We start from the raw sequence: 19,939 nt of genomic DNA on the forward strand, positions 1-19,939 counted from the left end.
CCATGTACTCGACATATTATTGCAGATTATTTTTAAATCTTAATTCCAGGACGCCCATCCCAAACAAAAGCCCTCCTCTTCTTTTAAAATGTATCCACTTCAAACAATCTTTGCTTTTGAGTTTCACCATGCTTTGATGTTGAAAATTAATTATTGGTGAGCTCGACTTTGCGGTTAGTTGCCATCAACAACAAGCAAAGCAATGTAAAACAAAACATTCAGTACAGTACGTTTTCCTCCTCCGCCGTGTTAGTTGAGAGATATTTTCATGACTAAGTCGACAGAAAGGCAAGTACTGTGAGCCCAAACTAAAATACCAAAACCATACAGTGCTTTTGGGTATAAATGATCAGTTGCTGCTCAGAGTCCTAAACACTTTCGATTCATGAATTTGATTGAACTCAAACTCTCAGTAGTTCACAGAATAGCAACCATGCAACTGAAACAGAGTTGCTGCTGTTTAGTTACAGTACCTTTATATGAAAATAGAAAATGTCAGACCTGAAAACACTTTTGGAGACTTTTTTTTTTTTTTCAAACGTAAAATCTCAAAAAGTGTTCATTGTAGAGATGGGTGAGTACTACATAAGCAACAGCAATGGTGGAAAAGAGCAAACGGAAACAGTATGTGCGATGAGAATGGCATCTGTGTGTAGGCAGCATGCATCATATCATAACATCACGCTGGACTAGCAGGATAGTTCCTGTGATACCAATTGACTACTGATGACTCATTTGCCCCAGGTGTGAATGCCAACAGCACCCTCCTAGCAACAACTAAAAACAGATGTTAGTGGGTTTGGTTCATTTTTGTTTTGTGTTGAAGACTTACCATTTTCACACCTCTGGCCTGTATAGCCAGCCAGGCAGGCACAGTGAAAATCGTAAGAGCTGTCAAGGATACATGTCCCATCGTGTAGGCAAGGAGAGGAGCTGCAAGCTGTGACAAAATACAGATAATATCGGGGTACATCAAAAAATATTGTATTAATTTAGAGGAGAAACATAAAACTATGACCATAATGGAAAGTCTCAAGCGGTAGGAAGTGGGGTTTACCCCAAGCTGGCACCATTTCAATGTCATTTTCACTTTCCATTTCTAAATGTGTGTCGGCATGTTAAGACATAAAGCTCATTTTATGAGATCTGGCTTTGCAGCTAGTACAGAAAATGTGTCTGATTTTGAGAACAGTGCATTTTTTCTCTTAAATTGATTCTCAGACATAAACCTCCTGTAGATCCACCTGTCTCAGTCATGCACTATTGTTTTTATGTTGTGCTTCTTAAGATGCCAACCAGTTAAAATTAGGTTAACCCTCTTAACGTATTCGGTATGTGATGTTATTTACAAGCTCTGCAACACATTGTGAGACTTTGCCGTGAATCGATGACCTTCAGTTTACCATTGACTTCTTTAAACAGGCAGGCCGAGACAGGTGTTTCAGATGTAATGAACCTATGAAACCAGTAGCCTACTATTGGTTTTGAGTCTTGTAGAGCTCTGTGAAACAGGTTACCAGGCATACCTTTAAGAGACAGTTGCATTAAAGTGGCACATTATAAAATCGTTAGAAAAGATTTTAGTGAAGACAAAGGATTTAATTTGATACTGTATATATGGGAATGCGAAAGTCATTTGACATTTATATTCCAAAATATGCAGAGTATATTAAAGTGATATGGATGATATGTCGTCATGGGCTAGCAGATCTAGGATCAGTAAGTACCAGCTAGTTGCGTTTGATAAACACAATTTTGTTCCTGCCGCCATTAGTTACCACAGAAATATGACCACAGCCACCACAAAGCTGGAGAAGAAGTCGACATCACAAATACTATTATGTAATAATGTATTATTTTGGGAGAGATGAATAGTTAGGCGTTGGTTTTTCGTATCCCTTTGTTCTATTATACTGGCTCACCATAAAGGAAACTTGGGACGGGCACCAGTGGGCAGTACGCTACTCATAGAAGCTCGACTTACATCATGTTGTAATTTGACTTCTTCACACTGCCAACAGGACACTGAAACTGCCCAAACACGCAGAAAACTGGAGTGACCCTTGTGGAATGTGATTCATTGACTTTAGTCATTGATGATGTCACGGTTCTTTCCCCTGACTTCCGTGCAGGCAGTGAGTGAATGTGAGTGTGAAAGGTTGTCTGTCTTTAGATGAGCCCTGTGATTGGCAACCAGTCCAAGGGAATCTGCCTTTTCCCCCAAGCTAGCTGGGATAGTCTCCAGCTTCCTGTGACCCTAAACAGGATAAGCGGTATAGAAAATAGATAACTGGATAGATGACATAAAAAGTGAATGTTGGACTCTCAAATGGTGGATTGACTCACACCCAACATTTTCATGTTGTCTAAAATTTGAAAAGACACGCTAATCACATTCAACATACTCCTCCAAAACGATTTGCAACGAAAAGCTAGTTTGTTCATTTTGGCTCCAATTTTAACATTTGACAACTTTTTCATTATGTTCTGCATTCATTTGCTTGGTCATTTGGGAGGATCTTTGTTGCTGAACACGCCATTTAAAGTGGCTTACTCTGTATAAAGCCTCCTCCCAGTATCTACTTTTAATGACTCAACTATCATTTAAATGCATACTTATTGCACTTTAGTATCACATTAGTTGTAGGCAGATGCACATTAAGATGTACCTGAAATCTCCTGGAATGTAGCAAAGAAGCCATCAAAATTCTTGTAACCATCAGACTCAAAATGAATGTGGAGACTGTTGCCAGAGCTCTGAATGGGAGCAGGTCTGATGTTTCCACAGAACCGACCTACAACACGAGAGTTGATGCTGTCACCATCTCTGACCTCCACGAAGTCATAGCGACAAGAATGATGTACCTCCAAACTCAGCATCATAAACCTGTTGGCATGAAGACCGACATGAAAAAAAAATAAATACGAAAACAAACACAACCCAACACCTTACCAACTGCTATGATCACACTCTCCTGCCTTATGTGAGCACCTGTGTTATCTGGCAGCGCTCCACCAGCTGCCACCGCAGTTGTGATGCTTCAGAGCGTTCAGAAAAAAAAATGCACAGTCATGAATGACAGTAATTACTCTAAAAGCTGCAGAAAATGACTGGAACTGCTAATAAATGCTTCGCTGATGTGAAAGATGAGTCAGATGTGTGTTCCATTGTGCTTGGCAATTTAATACATAAATGTATTATAGTCGACGTGCATATGCAAGTCTATATTTATTTTGTTCTATTCTTGTCACAACATCCATGTACTTCCAACAATCTTTTTTACTTTGGCAAACAGTTTACAAGCCTTGCATTAGCACTGTGGCTCTGGAAAGCTCAATGAACTTTATTACCCTTAACATTACAAGGATATTTATCATTAACACTCCTTTAGTGGCTGTTAAACAGAGAGAATGCACATATAAACACTTTTCCATTGACGAGTGACGATAATTACTGCTGATAAACAGCATGATAGGTCTAGCCTGGATAAACTTCTTAATTATATCTGATCAGTAGCTATTAAATGTCGAGAACACTTCAACCATAAATTTGCTGGCAGTTTACAAAACAAGTACCGTATTTTTCGGACTATAAATCGCAGTTGTTTTTTTTTCATAGTTTGGCCGGGGGTGCGACTTATACTCCGGAGCGACTTATATGTGAAATGATTAACACATTATTATAAAATTTCACATGTTATTTTCACACTGACAATCGCAGGAGGTCGCTCTAGGCCTGACGAAAGCGACGTAGAAGAGGAAGCGGCGCATCGTCTACCTCCGGAGTTGGCGGAGTTGTTTAGGTGTGACACAGAGGATGAAGATTTCATTGGATTTAGTGATTTGGAGTGACACTGATGGTTTGGTAAACTTGTTAGCATGTTCTTTACGCTACAGTTATCTGAATAACTGTTAATATGTTACGTTAACATACCAGGCACGTTCTCAGTTCGTTGTTTTTGCGTCATGTAACATTAGCTGAATGTGTTACGTTAGCATACCGTACACCTATTCAGCCTGTTGTTCTCTATTCTATTTTTATTTTAAATTGCCTTTCAAGATGAAATGTTTGTTTTTGGTGTTGGATTTTATCAAATAAATTTCCCCCCAAAAATGCGACTTATATTCCAGTGCAACTTATACATGTTTTTTCCTTCTTTATTATGCATTTTTTGGCTGGTTCGACTTATACTCCGGAACGACTTATCCATCCATCCATTTTCTGAGCCGCTTCTCCTCACTAGGGTCGCGGGCGTGCTGGAGCCTATCCCAGCTGTCATCGGGCAGGAGGCGGGGTACACCCTGAACTGGTTGCCAGCCAATCGCAGGGCACATAGAAACAAACAACCATTTACACTCACAGTCATGTCTACGGGCAATTTAGAGTCTCCAATTAATGCATTTTTTTGGGATGTGGGAGGAAACCGGATGGCCTGGAGAAAACCCACGCAGGCACGGGGAGAACATGCAAACTCCACACAGGCGGGGCCGGGGATTGAACCCGGATCCTCAGAACTGTGAGGCTGACGCTCTAACCAGTCGGTCACCGTGCCGCCCGGAGCGACTTATAGTCCGGAAAATACGGTACGATTTTGGAGCCCATATTGTTGCTTTAACACACCCAGGTTATATAGAAGACACCAGTGATGTGAGCATAGTTTGCTCTAGTATGATACTACAAGCCATCATAACATAACATAATTATACTACTTTTCATAGCACTTAATAGGGTCGCAGACGAGCTGGAGCCTATCCGTGCTGACTTTGGGCAAGAGGCTAGATGCACCTTGGGATGTTCACCAGCCAATCAAAGATTACTTACAATTCATAACCAATACCTTCATTTTAAAAGAGAAGCTATATTTTTATTTATTTGTAGGTTTAATGGCACATAAAGCTGTGATAAAATATTAGCCCCCTTCTCAATTTTTTATAGTTTTGCATAGTTTCCCCACTTTAATGTTTAAGATCATCAAACAAATATAAATATCAGACAAATATAATTCAAATGAACTTAAAATGCTGTTTTTAACTGGTGATTTAATTTTTTAAGGAAAATAAAAACTATTCAGTTACCTGGCCCCCCTTGTTAAAACATGAAGTAATAGTGGCTAATCTCAATTCGTGGTTAATTTTCACTCATCAAACCCAAGCCTGATTACCTCCAGACCTATTCAATGGAGAAATTACTTAAAAAGAACCTGTTTGACAAAATCAAGTTGGGGAAAAAGGTCTAAAAAAGCTGCAACAAAATGACACGATCCACACAAATTCAAGAGTAGTCAAGAAATAACGTAACTGACATCAATTAGTCTAGAAAGGGTTACCAAGCCATTTTTAAAGCTTTAGGATTCCAGCGAACCATAGGGAGAGCCATTAACCTTAAATGGAGAAATGATGGAACAATGGAAAACCTTCCCAAGAGTTGCCGGCCTACAAAGATGACCCCAAGAGAACAGCAATGATTCATCCAGGATGCCACAAAAAGAACTCAAGACAACTTCTAAAGAACTGCAGGCCTCCCTTGCCTAAGTTAAGGTCAGTGTTCATGGAACACCACAATAAGGAAGAGACTGGGCAAAAATGGCATCCATGGCAGAGTTCCAAGGCAAAAACCACTGCTGACCAAAAAGAACAAAGACTCGTCTTATTTTTGCACAAAAAAAACAAAAACTTTGGGGAGATTATTATATGGACTGACGAGATGAAAGTTGAGCTTTTTGGAAGGTGTGTGTCTCGTTACAGCTGGCCTAAATGTAGCACAGCATTTTAGAGGAACAACATCCTACCTACAGTCAAACATGGTGCTGGTGGTCTGATTATCATGGGCTGCTTTGCTACTTCAGGACCTGCCCAACAACTGTGTTAAATGGAACCATGAAAACTGCTCTTTAACAGAAAATCCTGAAGGAGAATGTTCAGCCATCAGTTTGTGACATCAAGCTGAAGCGCACATGGGTTCTGCAGCAGGATAACGATTCAAAACACACCAGCAAAGTAAACTTCTGAATGGCTTAAAAAAAAATAATTTAAAAGAAGGTTTTGGAGTGGCCTAGTCAAAGTCCAGACTTGAATCCTTATGCAGTGGCATGACCTTAAAAAGACCGTTTATGCTCGAAATCCCTCCATTATTGCTGAATTCAAACAATTCTGCAATGAAGAGTGGGGCAAAATATCTCCACAAATGTGTAAAAGACTCATTGTCAGTTATAGAAAATGCTTGATTTCAGTTGTTGCTTCTGAGGATGGCACAACCAGTTATTATGTTGAGAGTAACATGACTTTTTCCACACAGGGTTAGGTAACTGAATATTTTTTTCTCCTTATTAAATGAAATCTCCATTTAAAAATGGCGTTTTAAATTCACTTAGGTTATATTTGTCTGATATTTAAATTAATTTGATTATGGTAACATGAAAGTGGGGAAACTATGTAAAAATATATGAATTTGAGAAAAGGGCCAATACTTTTTCACGGCACTCTATCAAAATAAATAAATAAATAATAACCTTTAATGTCTTTTGAAATCTATGCATTTCTCATTCAACAAACTATTAAACATAAAGAGAAATTCTTTCAATCATTATTAACTTTCAGCATACAACAGCATACATAATGTAACTGCTCTTAAGTGTCAAAGCCTGCACAAAAACGTGACTATTGAAAAAAGAATGTGGAATGGAGAAAATGACACACTGGGAAGGTTATCACTCAGCTGGAAAGTAATTAGAGGGGGGAAGAAAACAGGCATGTTGGGTTTTCCAAAGCTGTCGACTTGCCTTTTTTAATGACGCATATTGTAGAAATATCTGAGCTGAGCAGAAATTTGATCTACTGCCAGCGGTTAATCATTATTACAGCTACGGGCTATTCATTTTCCAAGGAAGGCTTTAATACCAGACTAGGAAAAGTTTTGAGCTGCATTGTCATTTTTTTCCCTTTGATTACCAAGGGCTAATATGTATTAGTAACTGATGTTCTTTAAATGCAAGTTGAAGTTCAGAGAGGTACATTATTAATGTCGACTGGTCAGAATGTTTGTGTGCCACATTACAACAACAACACAGCCTCACCTGAGTTCTATTGTAAACGGTCGATCCACCTCTATGGTCCACTCACACTTAGCGTTGTTGGGGTAGCTCTCCAGAACTAAGTGGCCCTGACGTTTGCGGATCACCCCACCACACTCTGTTGAATACAACAGAAAGAACTCATTGTATTTTGAAACTGGCACAGAAAGGGGTGTGCCTATTAAATTTTACAGGCTTTCAATGACAGCCTAACTACTATGTTGGACTGTAGGCTGTGTATTCAGCTAATTTGGCTCTCAGTACAATGGTTACAGTTAAAGATTGTAGTTGTAGTATGCTTAACCTAAAGAAACAACCAAAGAACAGCTCATACAACAAAGATCAATAAGGTTTTTACTTTTTAATAAAAAAAAATAAATAAATCTATTTTGTGGGGCACATTTTATACTGGTAAAGCTGTGGAGTCCAAAATGGTACACATGAAATAGTTTAAAGTGCCCCCAAAACAAAAATCCTTGTTTTCTTTCTAAATACATTAAATATGTTTGAAGAGGCGGCACAGTGTACGAGTGGTTTGCACATCTGCCTCACAGTTCTGAGGACCGGGGTTCAAATCCCGGCCTCTCCTGTGTGGAGTTTGCATGTTCTCCCTGTGCCTGCGTGGGTTTTCTCCGGGTACACCAGTTTCCTCCCACATCCCAAAAACATGCGTGGTAGGTTGATTGAAGACTCTAAATTGCCCGTAAGTGTGAATGTGAGCGCGAATGGCTGTTTGTTTCTATATGCCCTGCGATTGGCTAGCGGCCCGTTCAGGGTGTACGCCGCCCCTCGCCCGAAGATAGCTGGGATAGGCTCCAGCACGCCCGCCACCCTAGTGAGGATAAGCGGTACGGAAAAGGGATGAATGGATTGATGTTTGAAGGTAAGTCCTGAAAACGTGCAAAGACAGAACAATATAGTACTAAGTTGATGCCTTAAAACTCGTTCTCACCTTCTACATTTTCCTAATTTTTGAGGGCAGGGCTAAAAACTATCCATAAACTTTCCGTCCCCCACTGTATAAACACCAAGCGCCCTTATTCCATTCAGTGGCGGAACTGACACTTCCTCATTCATAATGAACCCAGTTCTACCAGTATAGCGTGCAATTGGCCATGAAATAATGCCCACAACTCGGAAAAATACATCTTCCCTGCAGTGCAATTTGGTCGGTGTTATTTGGGCTAATATGTCTCTGCCGTCTGGCCGCACGCACGTTGAGTTGCGAGGCAGCAGTGAACCGCATTGGATCTGCCACCCCGTGGCCCCACACCAACCCGACAGAACAGTATCTGCAAACATCTCGCCCAACGGTGAAGGCCTTTCAACCACTCGCGTCGCGGGCGAGGAAGAGGAGAGGGGGGGGGGGAAATCATCCGGGTGTCAGTTGAAGGCTGCAACCTGCAACACGTGCACCACGGAAACCAAGCCACAAATAATGGCCTGCTGCATTTCAAAAGGAAACAGAGAGGCAGAATGAGTCTGAAAGAGGCGTGAAAGTGTGTGTGCTACGTGCATCACGCCTTTCCCCGCAGATAGATGGAAGCCGTGATAGAAGTATTTGAGTGACAGCTGGAGGTAGGATTTTAAGAACGACACACCCACAGCATGTGGAAGCTCAAAGAATGTTAAATTCTAGACCATTTTGAAGCCTAATTTCACATACTTTGCGATTTTTTTTTAATCCAATTATTCATTGTCTGGTTTATTAACATGACTATTTTCTCTGGTGTGTTGAATTTACAAGACATTTTTTTGGCCTGTCTTGTGGAACTTTAAATATGTATCCAGATTTTTTACTGCCAAGAAGCCCCCCTGGGCATGGGCATTCTTCCAAGAGGGCGTAGTCATCCTAGATGTAGATATATCCACAGGGAAGACAAGAGCATTTACGTCATCCCACAGAAATGTATATGTGTACAGTAATATGTTCCTTAAGGAAATTATCTCACTCACTCATGCAATCTCCACCAGACCATCCAGGACGACACTCAGCGCAGTATTGGCCATGGATGAAAAAGTCGTCTTTGGGACCCCACGTCCCGTTGTTGCACCGCTTACAGTTCTCAAAAATACTGCAACCTGAAACACAGACAAGAGACAAACAACAATCATCCACAGTCTACAATATCAGCTTTAATGTCCAGTTAAGACCGAAATGATTCATACCCTGGATAATTTGGATTGTATTTGCATGTTTTAAAAATATTTGCTGGCTGGAAATGACAAGAAAGTGGCAAGAGACTGAGAGTTGTTGTGTTACAGCAGTTGATTAAAATAAATAATAATAATAAAAAATTGACTATTAATTAAATTAAATATTAATTAAAATTGTTCATATTTCTGACAATTTTGTGAATGCAATGCATCTCCCATCGTAATGTATCCGGATGTAAGATCAAGTAGAATCCGGAACATTCTAATCAAATAGAAATTTAGAAAAACATTCAAAAGATTTGTTAGTTTGCAAATGACAATACTACTGAAGCCTCGTCTACCTCTCTGCCCCCCCCCCCCCCCCCCTCCAAAAAAGCTCAGTACTCAAATGTGTACTGACACACTTGATTAGGAGCGCTTTTTGCGCAACCCTGTAGATATTCTCTTGTCATGATCTATGCCCCGTAGTTCCTCTGTGGAGCATGGGTGGCGCTTTGTTCCTCTTTTTTTCTCTCTCTCCAGCACTAATCACCTCTTCGTCTGCGCACCTGATTTCAATCAGCACAGCCTGCACTTAAGCCTGCCAGGTCCAATGTTCCAGCACCAGAGTATTCGTCCTCCTACGCGGTACACCGGCCAACTCGTTGCTCCTGCTCGTAAGAAAGATTCTCTGATTACCTGTGCCTGAACTTACTCTTTGTTTTCCTCCTCCTCCAGTGCCTTCCCGAGTCTCCTGCTACGATGCCCGCCCCTACCGCACTGCCAAGCTCACTCACCTGCTCATGCTCCAGCCTCCCGCACACCCCCTGCTCATACAGACCCATCTTATGGCTAGGAACTCTCGACCCCACGCTATCCTCAATAAATCCCCTTCCAACTGCTTCTTCTGTCTCAGTCTGCTTTTGGGTCGCGTCTAATACCATTTGGTTACCAACCGTGACAATTCTATCGTCTTTTGACACATTCCTGTATCATTTTCTGCTAAAAGATACAAACTCAGAAAAAAAAAAAAAAAAGAAAATAGGGCAGGGTATGAATAATTTGGGGCAAACAGTTTATTGTATTTGAAAAACTAATCTTGAATGCACAATGCTATTTGATCTCCTCACCAAAATCTTATGGCGTCTTCCTTTGACCATGTGCTATTTTCTGGTTCTGCTGGGCCCCCCATAATGCAGAGTCACCACTACTGTAGACCCTCTCGGCTTTTCTTTTACATAAACTCTGCTAAACCCATTACTCTTATCTTTCACTGTAACTGAATGCTGAAACATTTCTACTTCTTTTAAACAAAATGTGTGGAAACCCTTCAAAACAGTTTCCTGAAAGGGCGGATTTTCACATAAGTGGCTTCTTGGTCAATTGAGGGGGGGAAGGCAAAGTATGACAGCTATCAATTTAAACAGCAACTGCGGGCTTACACATGGTAAACTATAACTGTGCGCAGCCCCTATGAGTACATTTTAGTGCTTTGCAGTCAAACACAAGGTACTTGTATCCATCTTAAATCTCAACATCTGTTTTTCCTCTATAAACGTGAGCAGATTCATTTCATGTAGAAAACATGACATTCTGGAGGAAAATGGCATTTCAGATAACAACTTTAAAAAAAAAAAAAGATTTACCAGCAAACTAAATGTGTGTGCTGACATGGCTGGTATTGTCAGCCTGTACAATATTATGTATTCCTTCTGTAAGAACAAACAACTAGAGTCCCATTAAACAGTCTAGAGATTCATAAATTCAGAGATATTGTGATGTGAGGTTGCCCTGGAAACAAATTAGATCAGACATAATGAAGTTGTTTTCCAGGTTTTCCATCACACTTATTTGTCTCCCTGTAGTGTAAAGGCCAAAGGAAGCAGACAGCTCTTGGTGTTGTGCCAAGTACATGGCAGGCAGTACTGGAAGATTTGAAGATGAAGATGACTAAACTCAACATACTTTAGCAGTCTCCTGTTTTTGTGTCTAAAAGCATGCCACTCACATGTCAAACACTGACAATTTTTTTTTTGTCTGCATTGTTAGGGATGAGTTGTTTTCAATGTTATATGTCAAGTAATCCACATCTACAAAATAACCAAATAGAAGCACCTTCAGTTGTGAATATTTTTTAAAAAATTTTTTAAAAAGATGACCGCAATGTTGTTGTTGGCCATTCTTGTTGTTACACTGTCCACCATATTATGAATTTGTAGCCAGAGCGGAATCATGTGCCTGGTACATAAACAGTACCTAATATGAGACATTTGGGGGTGCATTTATCAACCTCTGATATGAATACAACATCATCAATTAATTGCCCAATGAGGGACTTGGCATCGCTGCTTAGTATTCGGGTGAATCGTAATAGTACCTATGGGTTGAACAAGAACCTGGATTGTGGGCCACGCCCTTCTCACATTCAACATAAGTGATATCTGACCTTGATGTTCTTCTGGATGAATGGACATTAAATCCCATAGACACACTCAAAAAACCTTGTTAAGAGTCTACGCAGAAAAATGGAAACTGGGATGGCTTCCATTTTTAGTTTTTGTAGGAGTAGAAGCCAGCCGTCCTAATTTGTTTTAATACTGTTGAGTGGCTCTGTACTGATCCTGACAAGACCATTTTGTAAAGCCGATGTCCTAATTGGGTCACAGGTGAGCTGGCGCTTATCCCAACTGAGCTTTTTCCACTCAGGACTGGTTGGCAGCCCATCGTAGGGCACATACTCTATAATGAAGTCACCATTCACACTCACATTCACACACAAGAAAAATGTAAAGTATTCAATGTCTGCATGTTTTTGAAATACGGGAAGAAGCCAAAGTACCCGTAGAAAAAACACACAATCACGGGGAAAACATACAGACTGCACAAAGATATATGCATCTGTTATCTATTTCTAAAAATTGATAACCTGATACTGGAGGTGGTCACAGAGTTAATCAGTTTACTCATTGTTTATTCTCACTGAAAGCCGGTTTTAAAAAAAATGTCAGCAAGTGCCAAAATACTTAATATTACAAATTTGTGCTGATTACCCTAGCAGTCATAGCTGAGCGCCACTGAAGTTGTACCTGGATGGATGATGCAGGGGTCACACTCATTGATGGCGTTGCGGCAGCAGGGCACAGCGTAACCCACCGAAGTCCCCTGCAGGGGGCATTTGCAGCGAATCACATCATACTCGCAACATCCCCTGCACATGACGTTCCACTCTGGGCCTGGGCAGTGGTTGTACAAATACCTGTAATCTAGATAAGATAATACAGTACTTTACACTGACAAGCATCATTTTAAACCACAAGGAAAATATTAACAAAGGACTTTGTCATGAGTGCAAAAATAGAGAGCAAGATAAATGCGGTTGAAAAGGAAGAAAGATGTCAAATGTGATATTTGTGTGAGCAGACTTGACTTTGTCTACAGAGGGCTGCTGTGTTTACTAAGTCTTGTGTTTATGTGAGCTGCTGCCTACTGGCGTTCTGGTTATTTCCACAGCTATGTGGCCTCAAGCTCCTCTTTGGTGTTGCCAAGTCTGTATGTTTACATCTTGTGTAAGACATTCAACATACAAACAAGCTGCTACAAAATGAAAGTCACCATAACTGACAACTGAATCCAATAAGACAGTTCTGGTGAGATTCAAGGTACTTTGAGCATTTTTGTGTGGCTATGTAAAAGTTTAATTTTTGAAACAGACAGGGAAAGGACGAAGAAGAATTAACAGATGCAGCACTTTAAACTTGGCAGGGTGTTCTTCCAACTTTTAGCTCATCATTTCAGTTCTTATATTACACGTCATTTGTACGTTAGAAACAGACAAAGTCAAATGTTAATGTTTCTTGATCTGATAAGGATCAATTTTATTTTAATAATGTGAAGAATAACAACCAGAGGAGAGATTTACACAGTACATAAAATGGTCTATTTAAAACTTACACAATTATGAGTTTGAATTTGTGCTTTAACTTAAAAAATGCCACCAGTCTTTCATTGCAACTGTCTGTGGTCTCAGCAATATATGATTAATGCCTCCAATCATACACACCAGGCCCTTCAGACACACACACTACTGAGGCTGACACACCAACCACTAGTTGCAGGTTCTTGTTGTGACAACAAATGTAACCTCACAACCCCATCAATTTTGTTTTTGTATACTAGTGTCCTTGTGGTGTCTTATTATATTTTGGCTTGTCTTTCTCACTTTGACCAAAAAGATAATCCTGCACTTTTCTTCCAGATGGTCATTCTTTGGGGATTTCCATGTTGAAACCACAAGCATGCAGTGTAAGGGCAGGCAAGGCTTGTTTGTAGAAAACTTGATGAAACAAACCGAAATAGCATCCAACACAACTAAATCATTTTTTGACCATTTTAAAACACAGCACATTTGCACTTTTCTTCTGGCTAACTAAATGACTGATGAATGATTTCTATCTGACATCTGACACTAAAATGGAATAATTGATGTATCGAGGCAGAGGATAATATTTTGACTCGTCTGTCTGTGGACAACACTCATCTGCTTTTATGCACAATAGAAAAAATAGTTGCTATCAAGTGCACTTCAGATGACTGATGTTTTGTTAGTAATATGACCTACATTACATAAATTGTGTACCATGGATTAAAAGTATCATCAAGTGAGTTACTGGCCAATGTCACCATTAACTCTGTTTACTGTGACCTTTAACCAGCAGCAATGGCTCCCACCACATGATGAAAACAGTGTTTAAATCATGTGATGAGTACCATATGGGGATTGAGGGGGTGCAGACACCATCTCTTCTCATGAGACCAATTTGCTTCCACCCTGCCAGGTAAAGGACACTGGTCCACTTGAGTCGAAAACCTGAATTATGGGACATCAACATGAAAAGGTCTCAAAGCTAGCCCGGTAATGTCATTAGAAGGGATGGTGGTGTGTCCCTACAGAGAGCTGACCCATGGTTGCCTTCAACCCATTCAGATCAGTTCAGTTCAGTTTATTCACGTCAAACAATACGACGACATACACGTCAGTACCAGGACATACTGAAAACATTGAAAAGAGACACCCCATAGAAGCTGCTCAAAGCTTATTGCGTGTTGGCTCTGGAAATTTAACATAACAAAAGACAAAAACAACAATGTAAGATACACATATGATTAATACTTTCCAAAAAAAAAAAAACAGGACATTGATCACAGTTAGTAGATTGGAGCAAATTATTTATACATGGAGAGTAATTGAGTTTTTAATTTCCTCTTGAGAGAGCTGACCCATGGGTGATTTTGGGTGATTTTTAGATGAGCATCAAGCTAGGTCAGAATCTGTGGACAGAGGCACACAACACTTAGGCTGGTGGTATTAAGCCTTGACCTTTTCCTCAGTGATAATATCTATATAATATATATATATATATATATATATATATATATATATATTATATATATATAATATATATATTATATATATATATATATATATATATATATATATATATATATAAAATATGTCTGGTGTTGTGTGCATTTTGAAAGGAGCTAATTGGGATAAGATCACTGAGTTTGGGATTCAACTTGTTGATGACTTTCTACATTATACATGCATTTCGATTTATTGAGTATTGTATTGTATTGTATTGTAGTAAGTATTGAGTTTGGGAAGTATTACTATTCCTTGCCGACAGAAGAGAGGACTAGTTGGAGCACTACATTCAGACCAGTAAAGCGTATGTACTACTTTCTTTTGCAGAACTTGGAGGTTTTTTTTGTGTGTGGCTAGGAAACATGTTGCACCAGATGACATAATAAAACAGGTAAGGTTCAAACAGAGTTTTTGTATAGTGTAAGAAGTGATCAAGATGTGAGAAAATATCTCATAAAGAGACCTTCATATTTTGCAAGATTCTTTACAAGGGTATAAATATGACATTAATTATTGAATGATTCATCATGGTTTATTCCCAGAAATCTCGTGGTTCTTACTCTCAATATTGCCTGTCCATCAACTTCAAGGTGCATGTGCTCAGCATAGTTTAGTTTTTGGTGAGTACAAAAGCTCATGTAATTAGTTTTGCGTACGTTTGAGAAGAGTTTGTTACATTTAAACTGCTAGTCAATTTAAAAAGGTTATTTATTCATAAGTTGTTGTAGTTCAAATGGGCTCTCACGGGGAGAAAACAGATTTGTATCATCTGCAAGCAATACTTTGTGGAGCTCTTCTGAGGAATTCACAAAATTGTTGATGTACAGGATAATGAGAAGCGGTCCCAATATAGACCCTTGCGGAACCCCGTGTTTAATACAAACAGTTTTAGTTGATGATTTGTGATCTTTCACATATACATGGTGTTACCTTCCATCAGGGCTGCCGGCCCGAGCCAACGTGGCGCCCAAGGTGAGATTTTATACGGTGATCCCCTCCAACAACAATTTACATAAGCTTACAAAAAAGTTGAATACCAATAGTTCTTAACATTGCCTTTAAAATATGTGTGACAATGTAAAATAAAATAGAACAGTTTCTTCATTTTATCACTGTATCATTACTACCAACCAAATCATGCGAGTTACTTGCTGTTACAACACCTAATGGGACAAAGAAAAAGAAGAAACAACTTGACCTCTTTTTCTTCCATTTTCCCTTTTTTTTCTTCCCTGTGTTCTGAACAGTTTTCGCACTCACATTCACACCTCCAGGCAATTTAGAGTCTTCAATTCATGAATGTTTTTGGGAAGTGGGAGGAAACCGGAGTGCCCGGAGAAAACCCATGCAGACACGGGGAGAACATGCAAACCCCACACAGGCGGGGCCGGGGATTGAACCCCAGTCCTCAGAACTGTGAGGCAGACGTTCTAACCAGTAGCCGCCTTTTAAGTTGCAGTGAAGCACAATTTCTTGTACATGGTTCGAGCCTTGGCTCAGGCCTGTGCTTGTAAGGACTTTCTCTAGTTACTCCAGCTTTCAGTCTGGCATTGTGTTCTTCTTGCTAATGAGTGGTTTGCATCTTCTGGGCTAGCATCATTATGTGTTTTGGCACAGAAATAACACTCATTGTCACACTCTTCATTGCCTGGTGGGGACCTCCATGTGCCACACAGCACTTGGATCCAAAAAAAGCAGATGTGAGCATCTGTAGCTCAGCTGCACACCTTTGATGTAAATACAGACGCTGACATCTTTCCTGACACAGCCGGAGACGTGGTCATGGAAAGTACAAACTTTGCTCTGTGGATCAGTAGTTGGACCCACAATGCATGAAGCGTAGACATAGGTTCATACAATCTACGAACCCTGACCTTTGCTGTCAAAAGAAATTTAGTTTTTGTTTCCCCCAAGGTAGTGGTACAGGTAGGTCTAGCTATGAACCAAATTATGGAAATAAAATTATTCTGAGGCATAGTATGGAGTAGAGCAACAAGATTTCCTCTCATTTTCCTTGGTTTGTTCACTATTTTGAATGGCTCTTGTGGATTTAGAATGTGGTGCACATGTATAATTTGGTTTTACAAATAGCCAGCCACTTTTACTCTGTATGAACCAAAGTCAAAGAGTCTGTTTGTACCGTTTTTGATAATTGGCTTTTGCGTTAGATGACATTTTGGAAAAATAGATGCCTCAAGAGATACCGTATATCGCATTTGGATAATTCAGTGCTAATACCTAAATGTTATCAGAAATGCATCTGTGCACTCTGCTGTCTGTGGCATTTGTACCTGTTATCATACACTATAGTTTGAAATTTTTTTGCTCACTGCTTGAATCCACTTGAAGCCAACCATGTCTTATTTTGCATGAAACAAAGTTATGGTTATTTAATACTGGATAAAGTAAAGGGCAACTGTATACTAGCATGAGGCCAAAATATTGATTCTACAATATATCACACACATATACCACTGTTAGATATTGGTACACTATCCAAGTAAGTGTATTCACATACTTGAGGTTTTTTTTAATATGATGCAAATTATATTATTTACAGTCTGTATCGTCAACAATGCCTAGCTAAATATTTATCCATCTATTCTCTATAACACATTATTTTCAGGATCACAGGGAATTGGAGCCTATCTTAGCCTGTGGGTGAAAGGCAGACTAAATCCTAGACTGGTTGCTCGTCAATCATAGGGTGGCGACGGGCAATCATTTACACTCACATTTACACTATCATTGTGTGGGAACTGGACCCGCACTGTCTGCAGATAAGTCAGGTGAGTGACCCATGACTACACCATCTATGCCTGGCAAAACAACCATTGAAAAGATATTTCATTACATCATGAAGACTAATCCATGCAGGCCAATTTACTTTGCTATCTATTGTTACAAGCTGAGAGCATCCTAATTACTCAAGTGGAAGTCTACATAAACATTTTCAAACATTAATATTCTGATGCCAATATTATATATTGGCATCAACATATATATATGTATATATACATATATACGTATATATTTATATATATATATACACACATATATATATATATATATATATATATATATATATATATATACATATACACATATATATACATATATATACACATATACATATATATATATATATATATATATATATATATATATATATATATATCACAGTTTTTCAATATGATACTACCATACTGTGAATTACTTTTGATTTCCATCCTTTCTGTATACAATAGAGATTTTCCACTGAGCAAAAACTCATGCAAAACAAGTAAGTGATATTACACGGTTATATTTTACAGTATATGTACACAATTAAATATTTCCTCAAGGTTGAAAAAGTTGTAAAGTTGGTTATTAAATATTTCCTCAAGGTTGAAAAAGTAAAAGTTGGTTATTTTAACCATGACATATTGTGGACATTTTTGAGTGAGCGTATATGCAAGTGTACAGTTATCTTTGCATAGTCTCCACAGCAGCTGCCTAGTATTTTGAGGTCAGTGTGATTAAGCTATCATGGAACAAGGAAACTCCCAGGGGACCATTGTGGGCAGTGCAGATCTGAGTGTCAGCTTATTCCATCAACTCATCTTGTGCATTGCTCTACTAACCTTTCCCTATTCTAAAAACCCACTGATGAAAAGTACTATTTTATTATCCACTTTGACGTAAAAAATAATGTACAACGTACTGCACAGGAGTGCAACTTGCTGCTTGGGATTAACACTTTTCTACTGTAAAAAGAAATAATGATTCCAAAAGCATTCCACTGTAAACTATAATCATCCCGTTTCAGCTCTGTTAATCCTAACAGACAAGCCCTATCAGGTAAGGACACAACACCATCAGAGACATGAGCCTGCACATATATGCAATCATGAAAGGGCATTGTAAAGATTTGTATGCCAATTGTGAATAAGAATTTCATTTGCAGTTGCTCCATTAGAAAGACCCATAATCAAATAACTACACAAGGTTATGCAACAGTCTCCAGAGTGACTCAGCTGACAACATCATATGAAAGAGGGAACTGCTAGTCAATACAGATGAGGTCACTGGCCAACATGACTTTACTGTGTTTTGACTACTTGGAGGTTTGCATAGGGGCGTTGGAGGGCAGAGGAGACGCACATGCATCACTGCAGTCGGCATGAGCGATTCAAACTTTGCGTGCTACATTCTGTCGAAGTCATCAAGGGCAAACAAAGACTAGTATTTCAAGTGCTACTCCTCCAGAGACCACTTTGACATTTAAAGAGAAATTACTCATGCACAAACAAGGTGGAGTGCCAAGTCTGAACAGTACTATTAGGAAGCAAGTTACCAAAAGGAATGTGTCGCAACAGCACTTTTTTTAATCATGCAAGAGCAGATCAACAATCTCACACATCCATAAACAGCCTTTTTTAAATAAAAATATTAAGGCAGGATCATACCTCATTCTATATCTCATCTTTGCGAGAGACAATAGAAAGAATTAAAACATTTCACCTCTGTTTACAAAAGTGCTATACATTTTTCTGAAGACTGATTTTCCAGTCCTTCTTTTGTGCTATTAAGGGATTTAAAGAAAGACTGGATCAATACAAAGATGTTGGCTTTGTTGAGAACAAAAGATCCACAAAAGAGAGAAAGGGGTGAGCTCTAAAAATAAATTTGGTCTCTTACTGTTGGGCCAGGAGCTCCCTTGAGGTACGAAGATAAAGATGAGGAGGTAAATGAGAAGGAACCAGCCTGGCCTCCCACTGATAATTGCGCTGGTCCCAGGAATCGCGGCGGAGCGCCCATCTGTTTGCCCCAGCTGAAGTCCAGGTTCCACAGACAGCATGCTGCCGTCTGGAACTCTGTTTACTTTCTGAATTCAGCTGACATCACCATCTCAAACTCTTTCAATACTTAGCCACCCCCTCCTTCAAATTTTCTCTTGCTCACTTCTCCCTCAGTCTCGCTCTCTCTCTATCTTTGGCTTCAAGTTACAGTCCAGTCTCATAGTGGTCTCCCTTAAATTCCTCTTCCTTCACCCGGAGGACCACAAGGGTTACTCTTGAATGAAAGCAGCCGCTAGCCTTTTATGCTAAACCCATTGTCTCTCGTTCTCGCTCACACACACACACACACACACACACGTTCACACACACACACACAATGAGGTTAAGCACATAACTGCTCTACACTTTGAAACAAATAATGTGATGGAATTCACGTCTGCTGAACTATTCAAGTGTTCTAAAAAAAAATGAATGTCTCTAATTAAATTTCACAAAGTTCTGATCCTGAAAACAGGTGTAAGAATGCA

The 19,939-nt window shown here is 39.4% G+C and overlaps 1 protein-coding gene across 4 annotated transcripts in view; it reads right to left on the reverse strand.

The window, feature by feature from the left end:
- Positions 1 to 19,640, reverse strand: part of pamr1b (peptidase domain containing associated with muscle regeneration 1b) — a 31,582-nt gene extending 11,942 nt beyond the window's left edge. Inside the window, exons 1-6 of one of the 4 annotated variants that reach the window (XM_061677611.1) lie at positions 19,312 to 19,640; positions 12,293 to 12,368; positions 9,027 to 9,152; positions 7,074 to 7,188; positions 2,670 to 2,887; positions 833 to 940 (exon numbers count right to left, since the gene is read on the reverse strand). In XM_061677611.1, coding sequence (XP_061533595.1) covers positions 833 to 940; positions 2,670 to 2,887; positions 7,074 to 7,188; positions 9,027 to 9,152; positions 12,293 to 12,368; positions 19,312 to 19,431 — 763 coding nt within the window. In that variant the 5' untranslated portion in view covers positions 19,432 to 19,640. Of the gene's footprint in view, positions 1 to 832; positions 941 to 2,669; positions 2,888 to 7,073; positions 7,189 to 8,286; positions 8,917 to 9,026; positions 9,153 to 12,292; positions 12,470 to 19,311 lie in introns of those variants that run through there. The other 3 variants (XM_061677610.1, XM_061677609.1, XM_061677612.1) reach the window with 3 other exon arrangements.
- Between the last annotated feature and the right edge of the window lie 299 nt (positions 19,641 to 19,939).

This window comes from Phycodurus eques, chromosome 5, assembly GCF_024500275.1.
Source record: "Phycodurus eques isolate BA_2022a chromosome 5, UOR_Pequ_1.1, whole genome shotgun sequence".
In the NCBI taxonomy this organism is placed as follows: Eukaryota; Metazoa; Chordata; class Actinopteri; order Syngnathiformes; family Syngnathidae; genus Phycodurus; species Phycodurus eques.